The sequence below is a fragment of the Micromesistius poutassou genome (assembly GCF_964030765.1).
Source record: "Micromesistius poutassou genome assembly, chromosome: 16".
In the NCBI taxonomy this organism is placed as follows: Eukaryota; Metazoa; Chordata; class Actinopteri; order Gadiformes; family Gadidae; genus Micromesistius; species Micromesistius poutassou.
Genome location: NC_140286.1, coordinates 5,623,543 through 5,637,636, shown reverse-complemented (window position 1 = coordinate 5,637,636; position 14,094 = coordinate 5,623,543). Strand labels below are relative to the sequence as shown.

The window sequence follows — 14,094 nt, the reverse complement described above, 5'->3', positions numbered from 1 at the left end:
CTTACCAGAGATCAGCAGACAGGTGCCTTTCCAACACATGTGAGTCATTTACTGTACATTAATATGTAGCAAGAGCTTTGACATAACAAAACTTGCCTTTATATCCTTGCTTGTAGCTGGGCTACTCAACCTTAGCTGACGTGCTAATACATTTTCCCCATAGATGGCCCAGATACTACTTAATACATAATTCAACGTGTGGGATAACTCATTTAGCAGCGGTGCCTCAAACTGATTTACTAAGCGTGCAGCCTGTAATGGGCTCTGTTGCTACTAATACTGAATCACATTGGGGGGTGGAGAGGGTGATAACGTAGTGAGGGATTGTGGGAGCCTAACCACTTTGTTTGCCTTCCATGTTGGTAAAAACGTACAGCTGCTTTAAAGAATTGTCAGCAAAGAAAAAGTGTGGAATTGGAGCGATGCGTATTGCAGAGAATGCCTCTAAAACCCTGAAAAAACCTTCCTGTGTTTAGTATGTTCTAACACACGGGCGGGATAGTATCTTTTCTAGGCTGTTGGACTCCCAACAGTCAGCTTCTGCGTTAGATCCCCTTTGTCTGTGGCCTGGCCTCTATAAGCAACTTTGACCTTGAGATAATTCATTAATAATGAATTCATCCTTACATGTATCTCTGCTCAAGATCACTCTGGTGAAAGCATCCCCCTGTGTGATTGATGGCTCTGCCTGGCCGGTCTGTTTCCCCATCACCATCATAATGTATACATGCGCCATGTACATCATGTTTCACAAAGACAATGCTCTTTATGCCCACGATGGTGTCGCACTAAACAAACAGTGATAAACAACGACTAGCATGGAGCCAACGAGGAACAGATGGCTGTGTTTCAAAAGAATAAAAGGTTTTTAGGTTGAGGTTGAAAAACTAGATTGGATGATTATTTGTAACCCCTGGCTGACTTGGTAAACCCCATCTGCAACTTATTGAACAGAAAATGATTCTTTATAAATATGTCTAATTGATATCAATATATTTATACATCAAAACATAATTTATATATATTTATTTATATATATATTTTCATATGTATTGAAAACCCAAGCCATCATGATTTTTGATCGGGGTCAAATTTGCAATGTAAGGTAATGTTGTGGCAATGTTGTGGTAATGTTCTGGCTTGATTGACAAAGCTGTCAATCAAGATGTCACTTTCAAATTCTAGATCCTTCTAAAGCCTTCATCATGTCCTACATACATGTCCGTAGCCAGTTATGAGGTCACAGAGGTTCGGAAGTCGGTTATTAAAAATAAATGAGATACTAATTACAAGTGTAATCAGATGCTTAATTAAGTTGAGACTTGTTACGTTGTGTCCGTCGTGCGAGACGTCTGTTGGTGTGTGCACGTTGACAAAAACACAATGGTGCGTTGAGCAAAACACAACCCCCTCCCCCCCCACCCCAACCAAACTGAACCCCTGCAACTGAAGCAACCCCCCCACCTCACTATTCAAAGCCTGGCCACAGCCCTACATATATATTTTTTCAGGTTTTCTTTAGGGAAATCTTGGTATACTTTTGCATACACTGTATGTTATAGAAATTTGCTCTCGGATTCAGTCTGGAATTAATAAAGAAGGCATCCTAGCGTATTCGATCTTATCTTATTATTATACGACAACACAATGTACAGGTGATTTCTGCTGCTCAAGCGTTGGCTAGGCAGCTTAGCTAGCTGTTTTAACACGCCTAGGTCGATGGGCAATTTCATTCCCTGCAAGCGGTCTACGCCTCAATACTGCTTCAGTAAAGGAGCGATCAGAAAGCCTGCGGCTGCGTTGCAATTATCATTCTATAGCACAGTGAGTCAGGCACGGATTCCGAGAAATCAATTGTTGTTGTGAGTACAGGAATTTCGTGAACAATGGTGGTTGGTTTTCTGTGTCTCATCCTACAGATAAACTGTGACACGATGTAAAGTAGAATTTCATCAGATATTTAGAATTAAAAAAAACAAACACTAATTTCGTTTACACTTCTTCATATACAGATTCAAGATCAATGGACCCGGGCGATGTCCCTTCATTACAGCCAACCCTGTCATCCACCAAAGGTCAAACTCTCACACAATGCGTGTGTGTGTGTGTGTGTGTGTGTGTCACACTGAGCCTCTCTAACGTCTTCACCAGGAGGTCTAGGCCCCCACACATGAACCAGCGACGTTCACATGAAAGGAGGATTTGCGTACGCAAGACGGGGTCTCAATGGGGCGCGGTGGCGGTGAGGAGACCCTCCGAGCTAAGAAGCTATTAGATCTAAAGCCACCGGGAGTGCTACAACTTAATCTGGCGTGGGGCCGCGTGGGCGCCCCATGAAACCAGGAGGCCGCCGAGGTGGTATACAAGCTAATTGATGCGCACGCTAACACATTAGTTCATACATTAGCTCATGCTACACCTGCTTATGCTAATCCAAATCCAAAAAACAAGGTGGATAGAACGTTTCCAAATTAAATGATGTTTATCTCTCTCTACCTTCAGTTTTTCATTTTTGTATGTTTTCAATTATGAGGAAAAGGATGTCAGATAATCTTCCTCACAATCAAATCCGCAGAAGCCATTTCTGATCTCAGCCCCCTGAAAAATAACTATAACTAAATAAAAAGTATTTTTCAAGGTGTCAAAATTGCTTCGAAAATAGACTGAGCAGAAACCAAGAAGACATGCAATGGCACCTTCACCGAACAAGATATTGTTGTTCTCTGCGCTATGAAACCATTTTTGTCACGTGCCAGAGAGCATAATCTTCAAAGTCTTAACATCGCATCCCTTCAGGGCCCACTGCCTCCGTCATACCGCCTCAACGTGGAGCGCCGAGGGAGGGAGAGAGAGGGGAGTTAGAGAGAGAGAGAGAGAGAGAGAGAGAGAGAGAGAGAGAGAGAGAGAGAGAGAGACAGAGAGAGAGAGAGAAAAAAAAAGGAGAGAGACTCAGAGAGAGAGCGAGAGAGTGGAGTTTGAGAGAGAGAGGCAGCGAGAGAGAGAGAGAGACAGAGAGAGAGCAAGAAAGAGAGAGAGAATGACAGTGAGAGAGACACACACACAGAGAGACAGAGAGAGAGAGAGAAAGAGAGAGACAGAGACACAGACAGAGAGAGAATGACGGAGAGAGAGAGCAAGAGTGAAAAAAAGAGACAATAATGTAAGAGAGCCAGAGAGTGAGAGCCTAGGAGAGCGAGCCAGGGAACGAGGCCGTGAGAAACAGCAGGAGTTTCACAGAGAGAAAAAGAAATGAGGAAGCCAATTCTTCATGGTGCTTTCGAAGTAGGGCATGAGAGAGTCTTTTGTCGAATAAGGGGTGGAGCTCGGGAGGGCGACAAACTAATGAGGTTCATGATTGGCTCCTCAGAGGCGTGATGCCATTATTCTGATGGGTCCTGTAACAGCTGCACTTGCAAAAAAAAAAGAGTTCCTAAAAAAAGTGATATCATAATCTTGTGTTTTTCTCCATACAAGGGTAACAGTTTGATTTCTTCAGATGCCATGACTCTGCAGGTGTCCTCCTGTCTGTGTATTGCTGTCAACAACACAACAATATAAACCTCTAATAACCATCATCAGATGAGATGATGGATGGAAAGTGTTTTGAACTGAAATGAAAAATGTTTTTCCATCAACTGTAATGTATTCAGAGTGAAACTGGTGAATGGTTTTCCATCATCTGTAATGTATTCAGAAGGGAAATGGTGTTTTTTAATTCAACTGAAATCGTTCTCGAAATAAGTAAGGTGTACGTTTTTACATCAACCTTAATGTAGTCAGAACCAAGGAAGGCTTTTCAATTAAATTATGGACAAACCTTTCTCTTCAAAGACATAACATAACATGGATGATAATGATATAGAAGCAACAGGAGCCATTCAACATGTATCCGGTAGAATGTCAATGGCAAATTGGCAACGCCTCAACATGCTCACCATAATGGGAGGGGCCAACACAACTCACCTGAGGCGCAGTCTTTCTCATCCGCCCCGTTCTCACAGTCCTTCTCGCCGTCACATCTCCATGACAACGAGACACACTTGTTGGTAGAGCCCCCGCAATCGAATTTCTCAGGAGGGCACGTCTGTTTGCCTGTGGGCAGAGAGAAAGTGTGAGGGTGAGTATGTGCATGAGTGAATGAGTGAGTGAGTGAGTGAGTGAGAAAGAGAGATAGAGCAAGAAAGAGAGAGAGAGAGAGAGAGAGAGAGAGAGAGAGAGAGAGAAAGAGAGAGAGAGAGAGAGAGAGAGAAAGATGGAGCAAGAAAGAGAGAAAATAGCAAACAGCAAAAGCGAGGGAAAGAGAGAGAACAAGAAAAAGAGAGAGAACATAGCATAAAAAGAAAGAACACAGAATTTGTTCACAAGTTTACGAATCTGTAGACAATGGTGGCAAGAACGACCCGAGCCAGGAGCTCACACAATGACAGGACACATTCCATATACTCTAAAGATACATTCCCAACCATCTGGCCAAACCATCCAAGCAGGACAATCAGACTAAGCCATTCAGCTGTGACAGTTGGCTGTGACACGCATTATAAGAAGATCATGGAATACACAAGAAAACACACGGTTGGCCGCCAATCAACCATCATAAAAACAACCTGAACCCTTCTGCTCAAAGCCTGCCAACCTGTCGACGTAGAGAGAGACAGAAACAAAGATGCAAGGGATCCAGATTGAGTGTGTGTCTGTGTGTGTCCCTGTTAATGTGTGTGTGCGTGCGTGCGTGTTCAGCAGCATTGTACATACAGTTGGTAATAATGTGTCTACACTTGCAAGGCAAAAAAACACCCAGACGCATGACCCTGTATAATGTCTGCCTGCTCTCAGTAAACATACTCCTCTCCCCAATGCTCCCACAATTACTGTACGTGCTATGCTGCAATGCACAAACGGGCACTTTTACAAGGCACTGATTTATTCCAGCGTTGCCGACGGTTACATCGGACAGACGAGCATGATTCCATGACGGTTGGGAACAATCGCTACAACGGGAGATGTTTACGACACCGTGACAATGGATCGATACTGAAGTGGAAATTGCATTATGGGTAATTTCAACCAAAATGGGGTGGCGGAGAGTTGTGCTAAATGATACAGAGGACAGTTCATCATCTACACATATGCGCTCCTTTAGGCAATGATGGCAATGATGCATTCCAAATAAATCTAATAATAATATAAATATTTTATCCATTTCAATAACTCAAAGTCAAACCGTAATCATTAGTCACAAATTATTTATGTTCAAAATATAATTAGCATTTTGCATAAGTAGATACTTTATTCATCCCCTTGAGGAAATTCAGGATACTTTGATGATAAATATATGGGCGGGTCATTTATATAAAATGACTTTGTATCAATACAAATCTCGCCCTATTATCAAAGTAACCCAATAACCCCAATACATCTGCAGATATAGCATATTGTAACTGGGTTCTCAGCTATGGGGGATTATTTGTCCTGTACAGCGGGGAGCATACAGGTGGCTGCAGAGTCATACCCCTCATTCATGCTTAGGGCAAGTCTTTTGAGAGGAGTTTGGCTGTGGGACTTCAGGAAGACGCAGGCTTGTTGGGGCTTGAGTGAGTAAGGATTGGCAGGTCAGGGCTGAAGGCTGACAGTGGATCATTTCAGAATAAAAGCACACACGACTTGGCTGCCCGGACCCGAAGGATGCAGTGGCTCAGCAACTAGACCCACCGGTAGTGATGTGCGGGTATTTACATTTATAACCATACCACCAGCAGAGTAGGAACCGCCGGTATTAGTATGGGGAATACAACAGGGGTTTTAGGTCTTATGATTCTGGAGAAACTAGCCCGGTAGAGCACAGTAAATTTATTCTGGAAATTGGTTCAGGAGGACAGGAGAAGAGATGATTAGAGAAGAGAGAAGGGAGGGAAAGGGGAGAGCAGTAAAAAGCAATGAAAATGGGGGAATTCACTTAAATTATTGATTAAAACTCAGAACCAGAAGGGAAATAAAAGATTAGCACGAGTCAAGGGAAATAAAGAAAATAAAAACTGGTGAGATGAGTTGAAGGCAGCAAATAATAATAAAAAAAGATCTTCCGAAAACATGACAGCTCGAGAAAATAAAAACGTCTCCTTCAATCAAATTCTTTGGAAGGGCTTAAAAAACAAATAAGAAACTAGACAGACGGACAGGAAGACGGAGGAGCCATGACTGACATCGAGAGCCAAGAGCCAGAGCCAGAGGAACGGGAATATATGAAGGGGCCAACTGCCAAATGACCTTTCTCCAACTCCATCGGTACGCAAGAATCACACAAATCAATACTGAGCAAAGATAGAGAGACGTAGAGGAGAAGGGAGGAGGAGGAGGAGGAAATGGCAAGGAGGTGGGCAGTGAGGAGCGGGAGGAGGAGCAGGGGAGGAAGGGCTGGACTAGAATACGATGGAGGAAGGAAAATGAGGAAGAGGAGGGAAGGAGGCGGGAGGGACAAATGAGGAAGAGGAGGGAGGAGGAAGGCGGTGAAAAGAGAGAGAAAAAAAGAAAGCTGTCTTATCCCGTTAATGGATGGCCCTTTGATGAAGCGAGGGCTCTCTCTCTCTCTCTCTCTCTCTCCTCTCTCTCTCTCTCACTCTCTCTCTCTCTCTCTCTCTCTCTCTCCTCTCTCTCTCTCTCTCTCTCTCTCTCTCTCTCTCTCTCTCTCTCCTCTCTCTCTCTCTCTCTCTCTCTCTCTCTCTCTCTCTCTCTCTCTCTCTGTTTGCCCGACCCGCCACTCCGCCCGTCCATTCCTCAGCGTGGCGATTATCGATCGCTTCAACCTCTGATTTTATAAAGACGTAGCTAATGGGGTTGGGCGCAGGACGGCCACTATAATAGAAAGCAATTACACTGACTAACCCAGACCCAACATCCACCCACGATCTCCATTGTCTGGTGTGTAAGGTTAACCCCAACACCCCCACCCCCCTCCCCTGTTGTCTGTCTAGGAACGAATCCCCCTTTAGCGCTATGAGGGAATCTGACAGCATCACTTAAGCCTCATTTATACGTCTGTGTTGAATAGCCGTCGTGGGTACTGTGTGAGCACGCCTTGAGTATGACAAGGGTCTGTATGTCAGCAAAAAGTGTCGCTGCTGTAGCTTGCATGCACCCCTTCAAAAATGTAACTACACGTCAGGGAGCTGCATAACTGCACGCATCGGCAGAGAGACCCACAGCGGCGATTCAACGCTGACGTATAACTCAGGCTTTGGCATCGCCTCCTTAATGTCAACTCGCTGACATTAAAGCGCTGCACTCTTTTTCTTGGCTCGTCATAATGTAATGATAATAAAGAGGAAGAGGAAGACAGGTCCTCATACACTATGCCCTTTTAAAGACAATAAATAAGACATAAGACAAATAAGACATAATAAGACAGCTGAAGCCTCTCCGCTTCTTTTTGCATTAACTCGCTCCTTTAAAATGGAGGCAATAACAGACATGGCCAATTTTTTGGGCTCAAGAAAAATCTCATAGATAGAAACAAGTTAAGATGTCCCCCCGCCCCGTCCACCAGCACTTGTTATCCGATCAGACTGCGTAGCATGGAGTGCTAAAGATTACAAAAATGCACCCCCCCACTCAATCTGTAATCCTGAACAGACTGGTGGTTATTAATTTCACGCATCATCTAACAACACAATGGCTTTCTTGTTCCTCGTTTGTGTTCCCATGTGATTACATCCAGAGCCACTTGGTGAAACTTTGCTCCATCACAGGCTCATTTGTTTTAATAAAAAACTTTAATGAGTGCAATTAACAGCCATGAGTAATGGACACGTCACCAGTAGGTCTGCAAAGTCTAGGCGACATCTTGTTTTAACAAATGATCACATTAGTTTCTCTGGCATTTCCAAAAAGAGGCCAGTTTACCGGCTGGGTGGACACTACCTTTGTGGTGTCACCAGTGGACGTATTTTAGAATGGCTTGTAATGACAAATCACCCTCACGCGTTAATATTCATCTGTCAGCGACAATGCAGAAAAGGCATTCGTCTAGAAGAGATGCATTGTACCGGATTACAGCGTCTTGATAATATTCATCCAAAGTTAGCCACGTCTTGTGATTAAAACGCTTTGGCAGTTTCAAACACACAATGTCTCCCATTAATGACAAAGGACCAAAACACTGTTAACAATCAGAATGTCAGACAAGTTAATAATATAATAATAACATGTCCTATTCTCCTATACTTCCAAAATGGAGAAAAAAGGGGCATTGCAATGTGACGTAAGGATATACAAGCCCTCCACTCCCCTTTTAAAGTGTATTCACGTTTGGTGAAAAGGGCTGAGGGTTGGGGTACCCAGCGATCCCTCTCCAAAGATGATACGGCATAACAAGGGGAGCTTGAAAGGAGGACGAGTCAAAGTGGGATTTATCGGTTCATTAAGTCATGCCTCACGAGACCCCGCCCCTCCCAGTGAATTATACATCCGGTACAGGGAGAGAGCGTGCACACACACACAGCGAGACGAGAGGAGGGTAATTATCAAAGTGCATTTCCTAGTCGTGTTCTCTCTGAACCAACCCCCCCCCCCCACCAGGTCTCTTGTCGAGGAAGAGGAAGAGCACATTCTGTCTGAGACCCAACGAACACCCTCACTATGGGTAGTGGTGGGTTCGTTATTTCATGTTTTTATATCGATCACGTTAATAATGTTGTTATCATTGAAGTAGATCAAAGCATGTGGGTCAGCCAAACGAGTGTGTAGCCCTACTCTGTAGACTCCTTTAAAGACACCTTTAAAATTAATATTTTTTAGCTGTGTTAGACTCAAGTTGTTCCTTGTGTTGTTTCCCTTGTAAAATCAAAGAGAAAAATTGTTACGGAATGGTGGTAAAAATGAAATAAAAATGCACTTAAGGCCGAACGTTATGCATTTTATACCCACAGGGCTAGACGAATAGCATAAAACTTTGATTCACGTTCAGCCAACGTACATACGACAGTGGATGCCAGGCATCCTAAAAGTCAATACAACAAATCTTTCTCCCAGAATCGATGGTATTTACGAAGAGGTTTGTGAAAGCAGAAGCCGTTAACCCCTCCCCCACCACTACCACTCTGGAAAACATCTTTCATCTGCTTATCCATGACAATTAAAACAACACAAATGAAACCGATCATTGTTTTCCAAAGAGCACACTGGGCTGAAATGGGTTTTGCATTCGAGTTGAAAGAGGTTGACGTTGAGTGATAAAGTAAAGTGATCTCACATTGCATATCACTCCACCAGAAAAAAACGATTTCCCCATAATTCAAAGCAGAAAATGATGAAAAATAGACACTGTATTGATTCAACCTCCGCCGACACCATACCATGCTGAGAGTATAAAACAAAACCCCCATTAACACGCCGCGTTTTGTACACGTTAAAAGTGACTTGAACGTTGAACGAATGAGAATGCAGAAAAACAATGGCTGCCTCTTGGGAAACGAGCGAGAAAAGACAGTGTGCTGGGAGATGTTGTAGTCCAAGGCCTTCCTGGATACACGTTCCATTTGAGTCCCTGTGAGAGACGCTGTGTGGCCTCAATTTAAATGTTTAATATGCCAACGTGACGGTACTCCAGCGTGTAATGAACGCACGGACCGAGCCAGATACATTCTGGCACGCATCTCTATGGATCTGAAGGCAAACTTAGTGTTCCTCTGTGGTGTGTGTGTGATGAGGGAAGGACAGAGATGGACAGAGAGACAGAGAGACAGACAGAGAGAGAGAGAGAGAGACACAGACAGACAGACAGACAGACAGACAGACAGAGAGACCAAGATGCAATCTGTGACTGGAGGGATTTAGAGAGAGATAGCGACTAGAGGGAGAGAGAGAGAGTGCATGGGAGATGTGGCAACAGATGCAGTCATATTAAGCCACCGTGTAATAGGAGCATGATGTCTCGGGGTTAGTACATGCAAGTGAGATCACGTCAAGCAGAGCATACCACAGCAACCGCTAATCGCTAACACTCGGCTAGCCAGGTGTTTTAAGCTACATTCCCTGTCACTTGTAAAGGGTCTTCCCCGACTGTTTGTTGGCAGAAAATGTTTCTTGACACCCTATTAATGCTCAGCATTTAGAGAAGCAGCCAAGCGATTGAATGCATAGTAACCCAGTGTGTTCCATTTCCCTCGTGTCTACTGTCACCAGTACGACCATCTGCTTTCAACACATACATACAACATAAAAAGCATGCGATTTCTCAGGGTAAGTTCAGCATGCATTTTAAATTATAATTTGTTAAAATCATTCTTATCATTCTTATTCTTATCTTTTACAGTCACACTTGAAGAATCCTTATTTTGGTTGCATAAAACAACATTTTGCAACTATACAGTCTTAAGACAACATTCGATTGCCCACACATTTCTTAAACAACTATGTTAATAAATCTAACAAAAAAAACATTTTAAACGTTCAAAGCCCAAATTCAGAACCTCATAGCCCCACCAACCCTGCTTAATCTGGCTTGTTAGGGTGTTACAGGCCAGCCCACATCTTTCCTCATGTGTTAAGAGTCCCCATCTGGAACCAATTAATTATGCCAAGCAGAACCCCAAAAAGGTTGATCACTTTCATCACGCATCAGGAGAAACCCACCAGCACTTCAAACCTCTCTCGATTATTGCCTGCCCCCCTTCCCCTCCCACACGGGAGAGCCTCCTTCGTCTCGCTGCGTAAGGAGCTGCTGCCAAAAAGGAATTATCCAGTCCAACGAGGTTAATGACAAAGACAAAGTGACGAGGATGAGATCTGGCAGTTTTCAGTCACGAAAAACGCTCCAGTTCACCTCCCCCCCTCCACCCGCCCCCTTTTCCCCCCTGAGAGGATGTTCCTCCCGGTTCCTTCCTCTTCAAAGTCATCAGTGACCCAGCAGGAGGCGCCGGGTGTCTGGCTGAGATCAAGCAGCCGTCTGCGGTGACTGGCCTGGTGCTCAATGCCGACTTGAGTCTCGAGGAGACACTTACAGCGGTCAGGGGTCTGTGATGTGTCGTCACCACCACCGGGCCAGCGCTTCTGAAGCCATCCAGAACTAAAGCCATTCCGCTAGAACCGGGCCAATGAGGGCATAACGAAAGGTCACCACCAGAGCCAAAGTACGACCTCCTGACACAAACGTGGAGTAAAAGTCGGTTGAATCGATGCCTATATAGCTCACAGAGCTCGCTGGTTTAGGGGGAAATATTGTGCGTGCATTGCGGTACGTGTTACATGACTACAGCATGTGAATTAATCAGGGATTTCCATATAAATGACTTTCTGCCTCTCCTCTAGTCGATATCTATCTCGACATGCCAAGTCGGGGCGCATAATCCTTCCGCTCATTTATCTGTAATTGGATTTATGTTCTATAGTTCTACAGTTTAAATATATATTGTATTTAATTGCATATCAACTTCCAGATCCTTCAGTGGCCTCTTTACTTCGTGGTTTTAATTATTAGGTAGAATGTGCTATGATGTGTTTAAAGACAGATCTAAAATAAACATATTTGAAACGATTCCATTGAATTGAATTATCAGCGTTGTACTTGACCTTTGTGATTGGAGGACACCATATTCAGTGGTTGATCTCAAGATGAGGAGGCAGAGATAAATCGAATAACAGTCAAATTAATCACATTGTCACATTCATGTTCAAATGAGCACAGTTGTGTGCTGCGATAAAGTGTGTTGTTGGTTTGTCCTTGGGATGTGCATTTTTGTTGAATATAGAGTCGTGGAATCAAGACTCGGAACTCGGAAGTTTCAACTCCAAGATTCCACCTTCCGACACCATTGCTTTGCACGCTGCAAGTTAAAATAAACAGCTAAAGGAAGTTCGGCATATTGTGGCTCAGCAGCAATTCATGCTTCTCTCCAAACATATGAAGAAGGAGGAGGAGACGTACACCAGCTGATTAAAATCAGTAAGACAGCTATTCAAATATAATCAAATCAAATATAAACATATTGATATAATCTGAGTAAAACATAAACAATACAAACAGTGTTATTACACACCACATAATGTGTTAAAACGTCAACAAACATTTTTCTAACAAAGTAATTCCCATTAACCATGACGGCCGCCATGTTCAATGTTGTTACTGACATCAAGCTCTGAAATTATACCATAATGTCAGAGCTGAAATTCCAAGTTGGACAACCGTTTTAACAAGTGGGAACTCATCTTCTCCCAGTCTGGAGTTGTCCTGAGGGCAGTTAGTTGTCAAGGGTCAGGTAGTTAGTTAGTTAGTAGGCTCAAGGATGCCCACAGGTAGGGGATTGAACCCAGTGCTTTTCATGCTTTCTAAGTCGAACACCCTGGCCACTGCACCATCCCCAGCCTGCACCCCCCACCCCCCTCCGAGCCACAGCCCTGACATCCGTCTGAGTGCCCTCTCTAGCATGGACTGCCTAGTCATCCACCCACACAGAGACCAGGAGACGCCGTCTGCCTCTCCAAAGCTGTTGATTACAGGAGGGCACAGGGGGCTGTATCTCTCCCCCGCATCAGGACCAGTGGAACAGTGGTGAGGATCAGAGTGGGCGAACGAGGAACGAGAAGTGGATAGAGAGGGGGGGAAGGGTTAGCACCTAGGGAAATCACAGACCTGCCTTGTCCCCGCCTCTGAGAGAGAGAGAGAGAGAGAGAGAGAGAGAGAGAGAGAGAGAGAGAGAGAGAGAGAGAGAGAGAGAGAGAGAGAGAGAGAGACACAGACAGAGACAGAGACAGAGACAGAGACAAAGAAAGAAAGAAAAACAGAGAGGTAGAGAGAGAGACTGAAACCCTACCTCCCACCACCTCCTTCACTCAAAACAAGTGCGGGGGTAGAGGCAGCGGGAAACAGACGCAATCGAGTGAGGAAATGCCAAGTCTTAGCACTAACCACGCAGCTTTCCTATCCTCCAGAAGAATAGCGTAGCGTAGCTTAGCCTAGTGTAGCGATGCTGCTCTCTGCTCCTCTGAATAAAAAGCTTTGAGTTTATGTTGTTGAAGGCAAATGCTGAACAAAACCAGACACTAGAGAAGAATATAAGTGGTGTGTGTGTGGGTTTGTGAGTGTGTGTGGTTGGGGGGGAGAATATTGAGTCAGGATGTCTTGAAATGAGATATTGAGTTACGGGGCTGTGTTTGACATCAAAGACTGGGAGCAGAGCCAGTGTGTGTGTGTGTGTGTGTGTGTGTGTGTGTGTGTGTGTGTGTGTGTGTGTGTGTGTGTGTGTGTGTGTGTGTGTGTGTGTGTGTGTGTGTGTGTGTGTCTGCACGTCTGTGTGTGCATTTAAATGCTTTTGCATGTGTGTTCATGTCTGCTCCTGTGTGTGTGTGTGTGTGTGTGTGTGTGTGTGTGTGTGAGTGAGGGGGGGGGGGGTTGTGTGCATGTCTCCACGTGTGTGTGTGTGTGTGTGTGTGTGTGTGTGTGTGTGTGTGTGTGTGTGTGTGTGTGTGTGTGTGTGTGTTCCTCTTACTGCAGGTGACCTCAGCCTCGTCCGAGCCGTCAGGACACTCCGGCTCTCCATCGCAGCGCCAGCGGCCCGGGACACACTGACCATTCAGACACGCAAACTCAGCTGGGGCACACGTCTTCCGGGCTGGAGAGAGAGGGAGAGAGAGAGGGAGAGAGGGAGAGAGGAGAGAGGGAGAGAGAGGGAGATTAATCCACTAGAATCAACATTTTCTGCAAGGAAAGAATGAGCAGTCACGATGTTTGATTCATAATATTGAACGGGGGAAAAGAATGTGTCTAGCTTTGCAAATGGCTGTAGGGCTTGAGAGATTGAATATGCCTGTGCCTTGCTCTAGGGCAGAGTTGTAGAGATGATCCAACATGCATTTCTGTTGAACATGAACATGTTCAGAGCACAATCACACGTAACCCGGGACCAACATGGTGTACGACTGGTGACCATGGTGATACCCGGTCATTCGATGAACGGACAAGAAACACACCATTTACATTTATCAGACACTTTTTTCCAAAGCGACTTACAATGAGTACATTTTGTCAGAAGTAAGAATGCACTATAACACAGCGCACCGAGGAGAAAGGGAGGAGGAGGAAGAGTGACGAAGAGCAGAGGAGAG

The 14,094-nt window shown here is 44.6% G+C and overlaps 1 protein-coding gene across 1 annotated transcript in view; it reads right to left on the bottom strand.

Annotated features, from left to right (window-relative positions):
* LOC311361276 (low-density lipoprotein receptor-related protein 8-like) overlaps window positions 1-14,094 on the bottom strand; it is a gene marked incomplete at both ends in the record, with an annotated part of 80,669 nt that overhangs the window by 29,022 nt on the left and 37,553 nt on the right. Inside the window, 2 exon segments of the mRNA XM_084481455.1 lie at window positions 3,964-4,092; window positions 13,479-13,601. Of these exon segments, the coding sequence (XP_084337581.1) occupies window positions 3,964-4,092; window positions 13,479-13,601 (252 nt within the window).